The sequence below is a fragment of the Pyxicephalus adspersus genome, chromosome Z, assembly GCF_032062135.1.
Source record: "Pyxicephalus adspersus chromosome Z, UCB_Pads_2.0, whole genome shotgun sequence".
NCBI lineage: Eukaryota > Metazoa > Chordata > Amphibia > Anura > Pyxicephalidae > Pyxicephalus > Pyxicephalus adspersus.
In genome coordinates, this window is record NC_092871.1 from 59,606,115 (window position 1) to 59,622,786 (window position 16,672).

The 16,672-nt window shown below is 39.2% G+C and overlaps 1 protein-coding gene across 11 annotated transcripts in view; it reads left to right on the forward strand.

Moving 5' to 3' along the window:
• Positions 1-2,837: 2,837 nt before the first annotated feature.
• DNM1 (dynamin 1) overlaps positions 2,838-16,672 on the forward strand; it is a 140,644-nt gene continuing 126,809 nt past the window's right edge. For 9 of the 11 annotated variants that reach the window (XR_011923393.1, XM_072430556.1, XM_072430555.1 and 6 more), the window contains exon 1: positions 2,839-3,179. Coding sequence is in view for 10 of the 11 variants with exons in the window: in XM_072430556.1 (XP_072286657.1) it covers positions 3,019-3,179 (161 nt within the window). In the remaining variant the exon portion in view is untranslated. Of the gene's footprint in view, positions 3,180-16,672 lie in introns of all 11 variants that reach the window. The other 2 variants (XM_072430547.1, XM_072430549.1) reach the window with 2 other exon arrangements.

Below are 16,672 nucleotides of genomic sequence, written 5' to 3' on the forward strand. Positions count from 1 at the left end.
AGGTATCCCGTATCCCCTGCTATTGTGTCAGTGTGGTTTAGTGTGTGATCAATGTGGCTTAACAAATTAGGCTTAGTTCACATTAGCAGTAAAAAAATTCCCCTCCTGAGTGACTCCTTGGCAACTGCTAGGCACCTGGGATTGGTAACCTGTGATAACTGCTGGGCACCTGGGATTTGTAACTGGTGATAACTGCTGGGCACCTGGGATTGGTAACAGGCGGTAAGTGCTGGGCCTTTCAGGCCTAACAGTTTTTCAAGCAGCAGTGGTTCCTGGCGAGAGGTAAGTGAGGGGTAAACACAGCAAATGGAACCTTACTGCCAGTGTGAATTCAGCCTACCTTCAGATGTCACCTCCTTGCGCTATACTTAGGTAACAAAAAGAGCATCATGCATGTGATCGCAGATGGGGGCAGGAAAGCCAGTTCCCTCCAAAAACTTCCTGTGAAATTTATCCTCCTGCAGTATGATAGCTGTGTGTGTAAAGCCTGCTTGTCAGATTCTGCAGCCTAACAACTCATTGTGTTCAATCCTTTAGATCTCCTAAATTGTTGGTTGTAATTACCTAAAATTTTTAGGGTACACAGGGGACTCTTATAGCTACTAATAACCAACATTTTTTTTTTAATTTCAATAATTGTAAAATACGGGGATCAAGAGTGTGTGGAAATTGAACATTTGGCTTGCTGTTTTATAGGAAAGTGCACCTAGGAGACCAAAATTGAAATGGCAAATTAAGGACCCCTGGGGCCACTTTACATAGCAAGACACACACACACACACACACACACACTTGTTCATTAGAATTTCCCAGGCCTTTCTAGGACTTTACTCTTCACTTGTTTGTTTCTATGCTGATCTATTAACCTAATGTGGCTCCTTTTTCCTTAGATAGTTAGAAATCTTTAGTTAGAAAACACAAAACCAGTATGAGAGATGTCCGTACCTGTTGTTGGTAGAGGAGATGCTTTGGCCATTCCAATTGGCATGGCCATCAGAATCCAAAATAGAAGCAGTGTCATGATGACACGCCTCTAAAAACAAATCTTGAAAGTCGCTTGTGAAATTCACTTGCCTTGAAAGACAAACCTAACACTCGATTCAACCTCCAAGTTTTATATGAGCTCTGACCCCCAGTGCACCAGTAATTAAACCCCTGGGAGTGTCACACGCAGATGATGTCATAGCAAGCCGCTTTACTAATGGACCAATCACAGCAAAGATCTCCATTGCCTACGTGCTATTTCCTTATATGGCAACTGCATCTATTAAAAAGTGTCTGTTATTTTTAGCCTAAAGGGTCTGAAAATGACAGGTTCATAAAATAAAGACATTTAGCCTTAAGGTAAAGCTTTTAAACGAAGCGAGGTCAGGAGAAGGATCCTGCTGGCGGGGTGCACCAGCCAGAACCACGGACCACGTCCACGTACTAATCCCAGGCTCAGGGAAATGGGCGGGCTGTGTCCCTGGACACAACACGCCCACTCTCCCATCACAGGGTCAGATCTGCGATGGGAGAGTGGGTGGGGTTATGTCACAATGACAATACCGGGGAGGTTTATCCCTCTTTGATTGACACCTGGCTCCCCGTGCATGCGTAGTCAGGAGCCGGTAATTTAGTGGTCTTCGGGACTGAAACGGTGTTATATCACGGATATAATTTGTGACAGTTTATGCAAATATTGATGGGTTCAATTTGAAGTGTACAAAGAGAGATAACACAACCAACAGAATTCTCATTTTAAGAAATTGTTACGGGAACAGGTGTCCCTTTGGAGGAGACTTCCCGATATTTTTCTAGCTCAAAATGTTGGGATTTCCCCTCACTTTATGACAATGGTCAACAAATAGAGGGGTGGATCTGCTGGGCACAACAATAAAAACTATGATCTGTAGATACCTACCCCCCCACTGATTCATACTTACAAGTGTAAGTTCCTATTTTTGTTCACATTCACAGGGGCCTGTAGTGTTCTGTAGTGTAGATTATTTTAAAGCTAGATGGGAAGAAGCTCTAGGTGCTGGTCAAAAAGCGAGTAGGGCAACACATGACAAATTTTGTTGTTTTGAGTTGTTGTTGCCATAGGAATTCTGTAACCACTTTAATTATGTCAGTGTTATGCTCACCTCTAGTGTGGAACACAGCAAACGAAGCAAAGCTAAATAGGAAGCAAACCAAGCATTTTTCTGGGGTAGAAGGCAGTGGAGGCATCAGGAGTCTTACTCTGGTTGTCCTATAAACCTCTACAGGTTTTTGTCACTTGTTTTGCAATTTTGTGGGAGCACATATTTTTAATGCTGAATTTAATGAGGAACTATACCTCTGCTACTCACCTGTCCCCTGCGCCATCATCTTCCGCCATCTGCTTTTTTCCTCTCTTCCTGCGGATGAACTTAAGCAACTTTATTGGCCAGGATTCATGCCTGAGGAGAGGCAAGATTGACAGGTATTCTGGCAACCAAAAGCTGATACCTATGCACAACTCAGCTTGTTGCCAGATACCCAGAGCATCTCATCTTTCAAGCCTCGTGTCCCACAAATGGACATAAAAAAACATTGACAATTACAAGCTTCCAACTGATTTTACTGATTGGGATGACATATCGTTTATAGCACAGCAAATTTTTTTTTCCCTTTTGCACAGTAAATGCTGCCTCCCAGGTCATTTCTATATAGAGATACTTCTCTCTGACAGCAGTGTGACAATCTCATCATCCTCTAGCACAGAGAATCTTTTCAAAGACTTACACTTCCCCTGATCCTCCAGCCTTGCCTACAGCAAACAGTCAGCGCACGCCCCCTGCTGGCGAAAAATCTATTGCTATTTAAATCCCTCTAGGAGCCACTGGTTAGATGTGCCTGAGTTGGCAGTCTGGGGAAGCGCAAGAAGCAGAGGAGGAGAACAGGACTGCGTAGATCCAAGGGGTCCTGCACATCCCCCTCCCACTGTCACAGGGGACAAGGTGTGAGGGAGAAAGGCTTGCACCGTCCCCACACTGTCACTGTCAGACTTCAAAGATGGGCAACCGAGGAATGGAAGAGCTGATCCCGCTGGTCAACCGGCTTCAGGATGCCTTCTCAGCCATTGGACAGAATGCCAATCTAGATCTGCCTCAGATCGCCGTGGTTGGGGGTCAGAGCGCCGGAAAGAGCTCAGTATTGGAGAATTTTGTCGGCAGGTAAGAGGCAGGGAGACCATGTCTTCTCCAGCATCCATTGAAAAGTAGGATTAGAAAAACACAAAGGAGATTTATTATCCTGCAGCAGATGCCTGTCAGCAGGCTTCTCCTGCCTAGATCTGCTACTTTATTAAAACGATGAATTATGCAGAGGTGACACCATGACACCATGGTCAGATTCACCTTCAGCCTCAGTTACAACAGAATGAACCTAATGATGGCGGTATCTTTTATCCTAAAATACATGTATTTTATAGTGTATGACAGTGTCTGTCTTTCCTAAAGGCTGCTGATTACTATCATCATTCATTCAAATCATGTAAAATATTATATATATATATATATGTATATATATATATGTATATATATATAGGGTTAATGTGTATCAGAGATGGAGGAAAAAAAATGGAGGAGGTGCTTAAGAATACAGTACAGTCACTCCTGCAATGGAGAGAAAGGGAGGGGGCTGCTGTGGCAATGTCATCACTTTACAGTCATGGTGTGGAGTTAAGGCTTCCAATACATCATTTCTTTCCTTGTTTAATGTGTAGGAGGTCAAACAATGCTAGAAACCCACAGGGACATTTTCAGGCAATTTTACCTGGCTTGGGTGAGATAAGGCTGTCCATGATTGACTTGATCCAATGGATCTTCATTGGTCATGTGGTTAAAATTGCCTGAAAATTGCCATCTTTCATTAGTGTGTGTGTATATACACATATACACACACACACACACACACACATATATAATTTAATGTCTCTGCTAGGACCACACTTGCACTGAAACATTATTACTGGATAGAGATTTTGGACATTATTTTTCATTACATCATTTTTCATTGCTTTGTGTTAATGAATAAAGCCATTTTTGCATGCATACATATGCAGCAGTGCTATAAGAGCAAAAATTAGTTTTAACCCATAGTAACTGATAATCTGTCGCATTTCTTCCATGTGCAGTAAAGGAAGGTGACAGCTGACTGGTTGTTATGGGTTAATCACCATAATGCTTGCTTTCTGCCTAATTAATTCAGAGCCTTCAGTGTTTTTTTTAATATAGCAGTGCAAAGCATATTGATTATGTTCACAGTGCAGTAACCATAGCAACCAGGTCATTCAAATAAAAAAAAGATAGGTTGCCATGGGTAACCCCAGTGCACATTGAAAAATGACACCCTGCTGTCTCCACCAATGCCTTTGTACTAACAAAACAGCGATTTGCAGATGTTAAAATGCCCTTCTGCTTCTTTTTACTGATCCCTGAGTTTCTCCATTTTCCAGGGGCAGTATTTTGGACTAGTTGTTGATGATCTTTGATATGAAGCATTACAAAAATAATAGGTAGTTATTAAATGCAAATTTTCTATTTGCATGGAAGAAAGGATGTGTACTTTGTGATGTGCGGACAAGAGGTACCAATGATGGCAGCTTTTCAAGGTGACACTGGTGTACAGGCTCCATCATTGTACAGCTCTTTCCACACATCATCCAAGAGTGCAGATGATGAAGGATGACAGAATATATGCTTGTAAACATCTTGTCATCCTAAAGCAGGATCTGCTGGGGCATTTGTAAGCATCGAACATACAATGTAGAAAAAACATGACTATGCACACATTCCAGAAAAACAATCAGTAAGTCACAGGCTGGCACAAAGACCACAATTCCTGGGTGTATAGCTGTGTGTACAATGGTTACTGCTCCTCTGTCAGCAGGGCCTTGAATGGGCAATGATGAGTTAATGGGATATACACACTGAAAAGGTAGAAGCTCAAGGGAGCTGACAGCATCCAACAGTTAGCAGCTGGTGTCTACAAGAAAGCCTCATATCAGACTGTCCAAAATTGTGGGCGAGCAGGGTCTACAACACTGGTATATAATACAAAGAAAATCAGTTTGGGGGGAGAGAGGCTCATAGGTTTCTCCATGTTTGTATGTTGGTATGAACAAAGATTTTGTGCATAATGGCTTCTGATTTTTTGATTTGTTCTCATATGTTGTTCTCTGAATAGGCTGGAAAGATTTGGACAATTTGGGGTCTGTTGATACATGTCAACAACAAGCAAGGTTTAAAAAATGCAGTGTAGTAACAAGGCATTCACACAGTGACGTTTTTGTACCCTTTTAGGCTGCAGTTATCAGGTGTTTTAAAGCCTAGCAAAATGACAATCAACCACCAACCCCATGAAACCCTCATCTACCATTGAAACAAAGAGAGTGTACATAGAACCAGTTTTGATGCATCTAGTAACTGGTTGTCTGTCCAACTGCCTCGATAAAATGTAGTGGGACTGCTCAGTGGATGCATTGTGTTTGCAAAATGGGTATTATGCATTTGAGGGCCATCACATCAAGTTTACCTGCAAGCCTATCCCAAAACCCATACAGACACTTCATAGGCATTTGAAAAGGCATTTCCAAACAAGGAGAGTTGGGAACAATAATACATTATACCAACCATCATAGGCAGAAAACTCAGAAAATTATTAGCTCAAAACATTTGTGGCAGAGAGTTTTTAGATATATATAAAATGACACCAATTAATGTAGATGCATACAGACGAGAACATTGGGGGGCTGCTGTACACACCAGATTTTCACCCAAGAAAATTTCAATACTTCATCTCGTCAACAATTATCATGTCTACACGGTCTAAGTTTTCTAAAAGCATCATAAAATCTGAAAACAATAAAGATTTAAAATATACAAATAACTGATTTGCTATAATCATTAATATGGTATTAAATGCAGTCATTGTAAGTACCTAAATTTACCCTGGTGTTCAGCCTCTTGCAGTCCACCATATAGTAGATTGCAGGTAATGCTAGGCATACACATATGCTCTATGTTGATCCCCAGGCTCAAGCAATGTCACTTAGAGATTGGGGGATGGGAAACAAGATTTTGGTACAAAGGTCTTTCCTTGTCATGGTTGTGATAGACCAATAGGCCACTTTGCGAGCATGGAGAAGGTAATAAGGTAAGTATCAGTGGGTTATAAACAGAAGTCATTACTTTGCCCTTAAAATGTTTTAGGGTTCTGTGGTTAGGTAGCATTTGAAGTATAAGTTTAGGTATAGAGTTGGTTTTAAGTTATTTTCACGTTTACCGTGTATTGGGTTTTATCATGCATCATGTATTGGGTTTGGAGGTAAGGTACTTTTGCACTTAACTTTTGCAAACAGAAGATCACATTTTTTAATATAAATTTCCTGTTAATTAGGGGCAATTAGCTTGGAACGAAAAATGCATGTTCTATTTCTTTGACTTTTTTTTATATTCTTTTTTAAATTCTTTGAATAAAAAATCCTGGTTCCTCTGCAGTTCTTGGCTTTGATTACAAACCTTCCATGCATATTAGCCCTCTTGGTTACACAGGGATTGTTCACACAGACAGTCTCATGTTAGTGTGGTCACCACCACTTACTATGCACCCAATTCCAACTGCTAGGTGCCTGGGAGCAGTTACATATGGTTAAGATAGGTGGAATGCTAGAAAAATGCTTTAGAAGTGATTTGCCATCATTGTGGTTTTCTTGTTCAGGAACAAGGAGGAGGAGGTGTAAGGAGTAGAAACACATTGTTTGTTTGTTCTTTTTCTTTACAATCACTTGGTCATCATCAATCATGATGGTTAAAATCACTTAAAAACTTTTTAGCAGACCAGAGTGTTCCTATTCAAGTCTATAAATGAGCAGCCTACCACCCATGAAATGCTGCATGCAGTGTCTTTGCTATAAAATTGCACTGTCTGCTAAACACCTGCAAAAAAAAAAACATTTTAACCTAATTTTTTCCACTCTAACTGATCAATGTCTAATCATTGGGGAGAGATGTCTGATTAGACAGAAAAAACTAAGAAAATGCTGACTGTTACTTAGACTAAGAAAATGCTACTGGAGTTTAGGGATAGTTTTTTAATGATATGAAAATTGTCTTTTTAAAATAATATTATTGTTGCATATAAAGTAGCATGTTAAAAATGTCTTGCAGACTGTTTATTTATTTAGGGCTGTTAGCTTTACATATTTAAATTTTGCATAACACAGTGTTATACTGAAAACATTCATTAGCATCACCATTTTATTTAGTGTATATTATTCACCTTGACAGAATTTCATAACTCGTAGATGAGTCAAAGGGTTGTCATCTTCCTGCTGTCTCCTTGATAACTGAAAAAGCAGAAATATTCATAATATTTCTACAAAGCTATTAAAAAATGAAATATCCCCACTGAGATGTTCTACATTACAATGAGGGAAGTGTCAAAGTGAGTTGTACAGAAGTGAAGTCCAAGCACAAGGCTTATAGTAGTCCAAGTGCTGATGTTCTGAGATTCTTTAGGTACAGCCGAGACCTTGCTGCGATGTTGGAAAACTGTTCTTGAAGATGGCTTATATCAAGAATGTTTTTCCAGGTTCCTCAAATATGAATATTTATATATACAGTGAGGGAAAGAAGTATTTGATCCCCTGATGATTTTGTACGTTTGCCCTCTGACAAAGAAATGACCAGTCTATAATTGTAATGGCAGGTTTATTGTAGCTGTTAGAGACAGAATAACAACAAAAGAATCCTCAGAAACCTAGTACTCAAAAGTCAGAACTGGCGAAGGAGGAATTCTGCCTATGACCCCAAGAACATCATTCCCACCGTCAAACATGGAGGTGGACATATTATGCGAAGGGGGTGTTTTTCTGCTAAGGGGACAGAACACCTTTACCGCAACTAAGGGACAATGAACGGGGCTATGTACAGTCAAATCTTGGGTGAGCACCACTTTCCCTCAGCCAGGGCATTGAAAAGGGGTCGTGGATGCGTATTCCAGCATGACTATGACCCAAAACACACGGCCAAGGCAACAAAGGAGTGGCTCAAGAAGAAGCACATGGAGGTCCTGGAGTGGCCTAGCCAGTCTCCAGACCTTAATCCCATAGAAAATATTTCAGGGAGCTGAAGGTTCGAGTTGCCAAACATCAGCCTCGAAACCTTAGTGACTTGGAGAGGATCTGCAAAGAAGAGTGGGACAAAATCCCTCCTGAGATGTGTGCAAACCTGGTGGCCAACTACAAGAAACGTCTGACCCCTGTGATTGCCAACAAGGGGTTTGCCACCAAGTACTAAGTCAATTTTTTTTCAAGAGGGTCAAATGCTTGTTTCACTTATTACAATGCACATCAAGCTCTGACTTTTGAGCACTGGGTTTTTGAGGGATCTTTTGTTGTTATTCTGTCTCTCACACCTACAATAAACCAACCATTACAATTATAGACTGGTCATTTCTTTGTCAGAGGGCAAACGTACAAAAACAGCAGGGGATCAAATACTTCTTACCCTCAATGTAAATATATTTTAGAAATGCCTAAAAATAATTCGTCATTTTCATCCAGTATCTCAGGTATCAGCAATTACTTCTATGAATTCTGTCCAAAGTGACATCTTAATAACAGTTGGAGCCTGGTGGACCAAGTCATCTCTTCACTTTTATATGTCTTTATTATTTAGGCAGTGTCATCATTTCAAGCTGTGCTCCCATCCATCCATCTTGATGTTTCTGTCCACATTTTTGTGCGTCAAGTACATTGTACATAGTAAATTAATGAGTGATGACTTCACCAGATGTGCACACCCAAAAATCAATTCAATCTAAAAAACTATTGAGATTTGCCTTTGATATTTCTCTTAGTCCTAGATCAAACAAAACAAAAACCTGACAACCTCTAACCCCATAACTACACAAATGGTTCCGTTGCATGCCCCTACCATCTGGATTGGAGTGATGCAGCCTAGCTCAGCTGTAGTTTGCACAGGCTCTACTATCCACCCTAGAGATGTCCAAGTACCTCTAAGAAGGAAGAACATCCAGCGCCGCTATTGGCAATTGTAATGAAGATGAAATGAACTTGATGAGCCTAGATTTCCACTTTTAGGTTAGTGGAGTGATTACCAGGTTTAAATGTTCCACTAAGAAAGTCTAGCTTGCAGCAAGGCCAGCCAAAGTCAGACTGTCCTATCTTTACACTTGCAAATTGCTCAGGATGACCTGAAGTATGAGCATTGGCATGACAGGCAGTAAACAAGAATTTTTTTAGAAGGCACCAGTCAAGGCACTTTAATATTTTTGCTATGTCAGGTGTACTAAAATGTCCATGTGTTTGGTAAAATATACACCAACAAGACAACAAGTTTACAAATTAGTAATTAAGCATAAAAACAGAGAAATAGGTAAATATAACTAAGCTGTATTCATATTCTTGTCCATTCCCAAAACATTCCCCAAAAAGTGAATGCACTATTGGCATATTTACACATGAACTTATGTTCTCTGAATAGGGAACACATAACATATCCAGTCTGTAATCCCAAATACTGGATATACCACAGATGTTGCATTATGGGCTGCAGTAACAAAGTTCATAACTACAGACGTAGTAGGTAATATGATTGCAGTGGTCCCCAGCACCATAGGGGTCAGGATTCTGTTTGGCTGCAAAATTAAGTAATCAGAGGCTTTTGTCAAATTACTCTCAAATTAAATAATGGCGTAAGGAGCATTTATAAAAATGTCAAATAAAAAAAAAGGTGCTGTTAGGACTAAATGAAATAAAACCTTTGTCATTCAACAGTTTTATTCTCTATTTTAGCTGTCCAGAACATCTGTTAATATCCGACAGGCAGCCTCAGCCTCTAATGTTAACTTACTGGAAACATTGGTAGTGATGGTAGTCGCCTGAATCCAGTCATTTTTTACTGGACAGAAACACTATCACAGGACTGAAGATCACCGAGTCACTCTCGGGGGTTGGAACACCTAGAGAAGGTTAGTAAATAGAGCGCTTGCCTTATCCGCCGGGGTCCCCTGCCGTCCAGCGCCGCGATCTCCGTCTTTCTTCTTCCTGCTTCTGCATCCGATGAGTCAACGGGGGAGTTCCTGGTGACGTCGGTGCATGTGTACGTCCCGGCCGGGCGGGGCGGGAAATTCAAAATCCATTTGTATTGCATTCAATACAAAATAACTGTATTGAATGCAATGCGAGCTTTTTCAGTTGCTGAATAGCGCGACGGCGTACGATTTCGGATCGCGAATACGAATGCGCGAGCGATCATCCGATTCTGCTTGATGAATCAGGGGCAATGTGTGCATGGAAGTGTATTGTGTGGATGGAGTTTTTTTTAGGTATTATTTTTACATTTCCTATTATCTTTATGATTTACACATGGAGATAGCCCCTCTTTTTGACAGTGTATATGAAATGTGTTGGCTGATCCTCATAGAGACAGGTTCAGGCAATCCATAGGTTGACATAATATGGGCTTCTCAACTATGCGTTGCACTGTAAGGCATGCCACATTATGGAGTTCATTATACTGCAGATCTTTTATAGTGTCACTCCAGTACACACCAACATACAGGTACACTAGGTGCCAACAGACCCACATTAGTCAAGCAGACATGCTGAAATACGGGATCTAAAAAAAGAAACCTCAGCACCTGCTTTAAAAAACAATATACCACAAAAGGTATGTGATGCACAATTTAAAGATATTTATAAAGCACCAACAAATTATGCTGTGCTTTACAATAAATAGGGATTGCAGATGAGACACCTTCATAAAACACAGTTCAAAAAAATGACACAGGAGAAGGAGAGGACCCTACCCAAAAGAACTTACAACCAAAACAACTTGATCATTTTACTATTTAGCTTGCAGTACTAAATGTGCTGTATGAGGTACTATTTGCCAGTCAGAAAAAAAAGGCAAAAAGAAAAAGAAAAAAGAAGCATCTTGCCCAAAAAAATTTAAAAAATGAGTACACTTGTTAGGTTGGCAGTGATTCTAGTGTTCATTCTCCTGTAGCACTAAAGGTGCCAATGAATTTTCCACATCCATAGATTTACGGCGCACTGCATTTTGTGGTTCATCCAGCCAGTTCCTACATTATTTGTGTTCCCTTTAAAGGAGCATATAGTTTTATTAGTTTCCTTTTTAGGATCGACATTTATCTTGACGCAAAAAAAATCATATCACTAGGTCTTATTTTTTTTTTTAAATGTTGTTTTATGTAAAATTTTTATTCTGCAAGTACATTTGAGTGCTTTAACAAGGCAGATCTACAGCTTAGGCAACTCATTCGAAATAATGCACTCCATGGGCTCTATTTATAAAACAGAATCTGACATTCCCTCGAACATTTCCTTGAGGGAATTTACCATGTCCATGTGTTTCAATGACACCTGGGACTTTTTAGGTATTTACGCAGTAGGGTTACGATTAAATATTTTTATACTACTGCTTAAATATAGGTACAATGTATAACATTATTAAATCAAAACAAATTGTCTAGAAATATCACTGTATATACTTTACAGTCAATATTATAGTTGCTTGGATAGCAAAATTTTCTGCTTCATCAGGAGTTGGCAGTCAGGCACATAAGGTAGAAATTGATTTTGTGTAAGTTATGGAAGGTGGCCAAATGATGAATCTCTAGCTTTTTGGTGGATCCCATCAGGCACCAAATGGTGGAGATATCAAATTTGGTGGTATATTTACAAAGCAGTGGTGGGTGTAAACAGCAAATAAAATAATATGTACTTACGGAAATAACATTATACCTGTAAATTGTGATTCCATGTTGTAACAGTATTACATTTTTAGAGACCTCCTATCTTAATTTTTGATTTTTTGTTCTAAACCTTTTTAGATTTCCCTTTCCTAAGCCAATCACGGAGTGGAGAAATCAGCGGAGCTCTACTGTGCTGACAGCTCTGCTTTCTTGATTGCTCCTGCAGCCCTAGCAGAGCTGTGGCATATGTTCTTGGATGCAGAACACATGCCAAAGCTCCTCTAGGGCTGCAGGATCAATCAAGAAAGCGGAGATGTAGGGTGCCAGTTATCTGAATATTTTGGTTATCTGAGTTCCGGATAACCGGGGTTCTACTGTAGAAAGAACTGATTTTTGTGCATGGCTAGCATTCAATAAAATGTAAGCTTTTGATGCAGTGACCTTTTTTATTCTTCAGAAAGGCTAATATATTTAGGGGAAGCATGGCTCTTACCAACCTGATCTGCAGCCCATTCTGTTTTTAAGTCAGCCCCAACAACTTTGGAGAGAAAATAAAGAAGCAGCTTGTTTTATAATTTCAGATCCTATATCTATAGTCTGACCCCTCCATTTGTTTTGCTTTTTGAAAAAAAGGAAATTCCGACTGTTACCTTAGGTCCCAAAGCCAGCAGGGTCCTGTGTGAGTCTACCTCATCTTTCTACCCCTGATTGTATATAACAAACACTGAATTTACATCTTACATTTGTTGTAGGTCATACAAATCTAGTTGCTCTTCCATTTTACTCCTCCCCCAGTTTTTTCAAATTGGATCAAAACTTTTTGTTTTTTTGTTGATGAGGTCAAGAGTCAGGGACTCCAGTTGGTCATATCTAGTGGTCCCTGTGGATTTTTTTTTACTTTGTTGTGTTTTACACAGTAGTCATAAATAAAACCAATAACAGTGATTTTTAGCTAGCAAGTTATTTACATGATTCTTTGTCAAATTTTTGCTAAGGAACAGTTGTCACTTCTGCAATTTAACAAGTATTACAGCATTGGGTTAGTGTTCTCTACTCTCCTTCAGCGATTTGTATGATCATGTGTAAGCCCATAGAGGCAAAAAAAGAGTGAGCATTGCTGGCTATCCTGTTGCTGGCACAAAACACTGCTAAAAGTGAGCATATCTTGTTTGTGGGTACTTGCTTTAGACTGTTTTAATCTTTTATTTCTTCCAGCCCTTCATTTCAGCATGGCGACTATTCAGAGAGCACTGAGTGAAACATCTCGGCTTAGACTAGGCCAGTTTATAACCCTTTATTTCCTCATTTTGAGCCTTTCCTTGGTGGATTTGCTAATTTGCTTTGGATAATTTCTGTGTTGAAATATCTATTTCAAGTTCAATTTTTTGACAGGTGGCCTCACATTCCCTTTAAGCACACATTGATATAGTGAAGAATATATAACTGACATTTGGTTGACTTGCGTAGTTTCAGAAAGCCTGGACTCTGCCTAAATGTTCCATGGCAAACTGTAGATCTCCTAATTGAAAACACGTGCAATATGACAACAACCTTTGCAAAAGGTACATGCATATTGTGTATTATTTTGGGGTTCTTCATTTGAGATTTATTTTAACATCTGCCAAGTGTTGGCCTAAATATGCTGACCAGCCACTGGTACGTTAGCTTCCTTACGTTGGAATGATTGAGTTCAGATAACTTGACCAACCTTTTTTAATCATTGGCAGGAGCAATAGACAAAATCTCAACCTTTTTTGAGCTAAAAAAGTAAACCTTTCCATAAGGTGTACTAACAGAGACTGTTAAGATGTGTATATCTTTTTTCTCTGTGTTTAAAAAAGTACAACACAACTTCACATCTTGTTTTATAAAAATGGTTCTATTATTACTAAATGTCATAATTACTTAGCAATAAATTGAGATGGCGATGTGCTCAACCAGTCAGTGATCAGATCACTCAGCATTTTCATCTTCACATTTTCCAGTATTTCCAGTTGATATGTTAGCATGGACCAAGTTAGCAGTGTCGTATATAAGGTTAAACCAGGGTTTTGACACAATGGGTCTGATTTATTAAAGCTCTCAAAGGCTGGAGAAGATACACTTTCATCAGCAAATCTGGGTGATCCAGGAAACCTGGAATAGATTTCTTAAAAGTAATTTGCTATTTGTTAGCAAATGTTTTCAATCCTGGACCAGATCCATTCCAGATTTGATGGATCACTCAGGTTCACTGATAAAAGTGTATCCTCTCAAGCCTTGGAGAGCTTCATTAAATTAGGCCCATTCTTTGTTGTTCTGGAACCTAATAGGAGAGATGGTCAGGACTGGTCTTAGGATTCCAAACACCATGTCCTTTTCTTTATTGTACTTACTCTCAGCTGGTGTGCCTACTGTTGCAGCGCCCATTATCATAAAGACCTCAATTACTACCTAACTGGTATAGTACCTCCTCATAGTGCCCTCCTCCCTCAAATATTGACCTTTGTTATATAGCTCCTAGCTAGTGTCGTCCCCTGCAGAGCTGTCATTGGAGCGTGGTAGTATGGAAGTATTATCTGTACAAACCCCATGCTGTTCCTGATTGCACCACTGCCCACTTTGTCCCCATGCTTTCACATGACCATGCATGGTTAGTCAAGTTTTTTACAGCCCCCCTTGTGAACTAATTTCAGTGAAGCCCAGAAGATCCTAAAGGCCCTCTCTGTTGGTGATTCACTTCTCATAACTGACCTCCAGACAACTGTGCTTTGCAGACATGGATCATTTGTTAGTTGTATTTGTCCTTTGATCACACAGTGACAATGGAAACACATATTCAATATACTGTTTCTTGACTGAAAAAAGGGCTCTGATTGAACATTTACTATTCTACTGATATCCACCATTTGCAATAGTTGCTAAGGGTCCTTATGGTATTACACTTCTATCCTATCCAGCATCTTAAAATGTTTTTATTTTAAAGTACCTCTGAACAAGAGCTGTCAAAGGTTAAAAAAAGAAATTTGTGTAGGTGAGGGTTATAATGTCTTAGAGTTTTGTAGGTGGAGGACCAATATATTGCATTTATCAAGGCAAGAAATTAGGAAAGTATATATAAAAAAAATTCTGTTTTCTTGAGATAGTAATAGCTGCATTTTAGAGATATTCAACATGCAAATGTCAGGGTTTTTTCTCAATATTAGTTTACAACTGGAGAGATGGCAAAAAGAGGTTTAAAAAATATAAACTAAAATACTGAAGAAATTAATTTCTGCTTTTGTCCAATTGCCCTCTGTAACATATCATCAATATTTGTTACAAATTTCTAAATGTAAGTGTCCTAATAAAGATTAATTTTATTTTCAAATTGAATCCAATGAAATAAAAATCTGGTCCTACAAAAGTACAAATCTTGAGGATATGAAATAGATAATAAATAGATAATGATATACTACAATACATGGAATAAATAATTCCTGATTTTCAAATTCATTTGTGTTTGTAATCACTCAGGCTTTGCATTTCTTAGTGTTCTTTGTTTCAGTGAGGACCAAGCCTTTATATTTATCTCTGCAATTTCACCTAATTCCATCTTCCTTCACCCTTCAGCCTTATCTTCTTTATACATTCTGCTCCATGATTTTCTCACTTTTAGGCACTGCACTATCACAGTGACATTTATGGATAATTACAGTATCTCAGCCCTCTATTTACTTTGCTCACTTGTTTCCATGGCAATAAACGATTCCTATTTCCCCATCAGGCTCTGAGAAGAAATTGAATTCATAAGCATAGGACCCAACCCTGACATGTCACTGGCTGGGGGGCACTTGGGATATTTATATTTTGGGTGGTGGGAGAGGCTAATTACCACTGCTGTGCTTATAGCTACTTTTTAGCAGCATAACCAAAGATAGATGTGCACTGTACAGGAGTGGGCTTTAAGCAATCAGTTAGTTATCAGTTATCAGTTTTGTTAGCAGATGGAATATTAAATTATGATATCTGGTTGCTGTACATACCTTCATGGTTTACATAGCTTTTTGTCCTAGCATGTAGCAGAGTTAAGAAATTTATATACAAAATACAGAATTTATATTCTGGAAATCTTGTTGTTAAGATGTTTCTATTAACTGTATTATTCAAATTGAACCTGTACCCATATAGGAACATTGGTCCTTCTTTGCACGTTTTAGTTGTAGCTAATAAATAGGCTTTGCTGCAGGAAACAGAGGTCATTGCTTTATTGGTTGACCACATGATAAATGCCTTGGCATCTGCTAAGTATCATCTACAAAAGGGGCTTGGGAAAGGAGACTGATGGTAGGCAGACCTAGCTAATTATCAACATCATTGTCTGAACAGTAATACTTCCTTTAAAGCACAATTAAACATTAACAATAAAAAATGCAACTAAGTGACGGCATGTCCTTTCTGTAATAAAATAACATTACCTACCTAATCACAAATTTTCAACTAGATTCACTTCTCCTTGTTAGGTCACAAGCACCACCATCTTCACCTGGTCTTCTGAAAGCCCGATCCTTGGCCATCTTCATGTAACTTCTTAAATTCCTGGCAGTTTTCTAGGGATACTGGGAGCTCAGTGTACATAAAAAAGATAGCAGAAACGTTGACAACCTTGAATATGCATTAGCAGTAAGTTGTAGATGACAACCCAAGATGAACAATAGTCTCTATAAAACATGGAATCAGACATTGCCCCTGATTCATCAAGCAGAATCGGATTATCGGTCGCACATTCGTATTCGCGATCCGAAATCATACGCAATCGCGCTATTCAGCAACTGAAAAAGATCGCGGCCGGAGCCGCGCATCTCCGGCAGCTTTACACTGGCGAGCTTGTATTAAAAGTCACTGTTCCCCTAAAAAATCATTCTTTCTAATGGCACACACATTACCCATAGCCCTAAAAAAA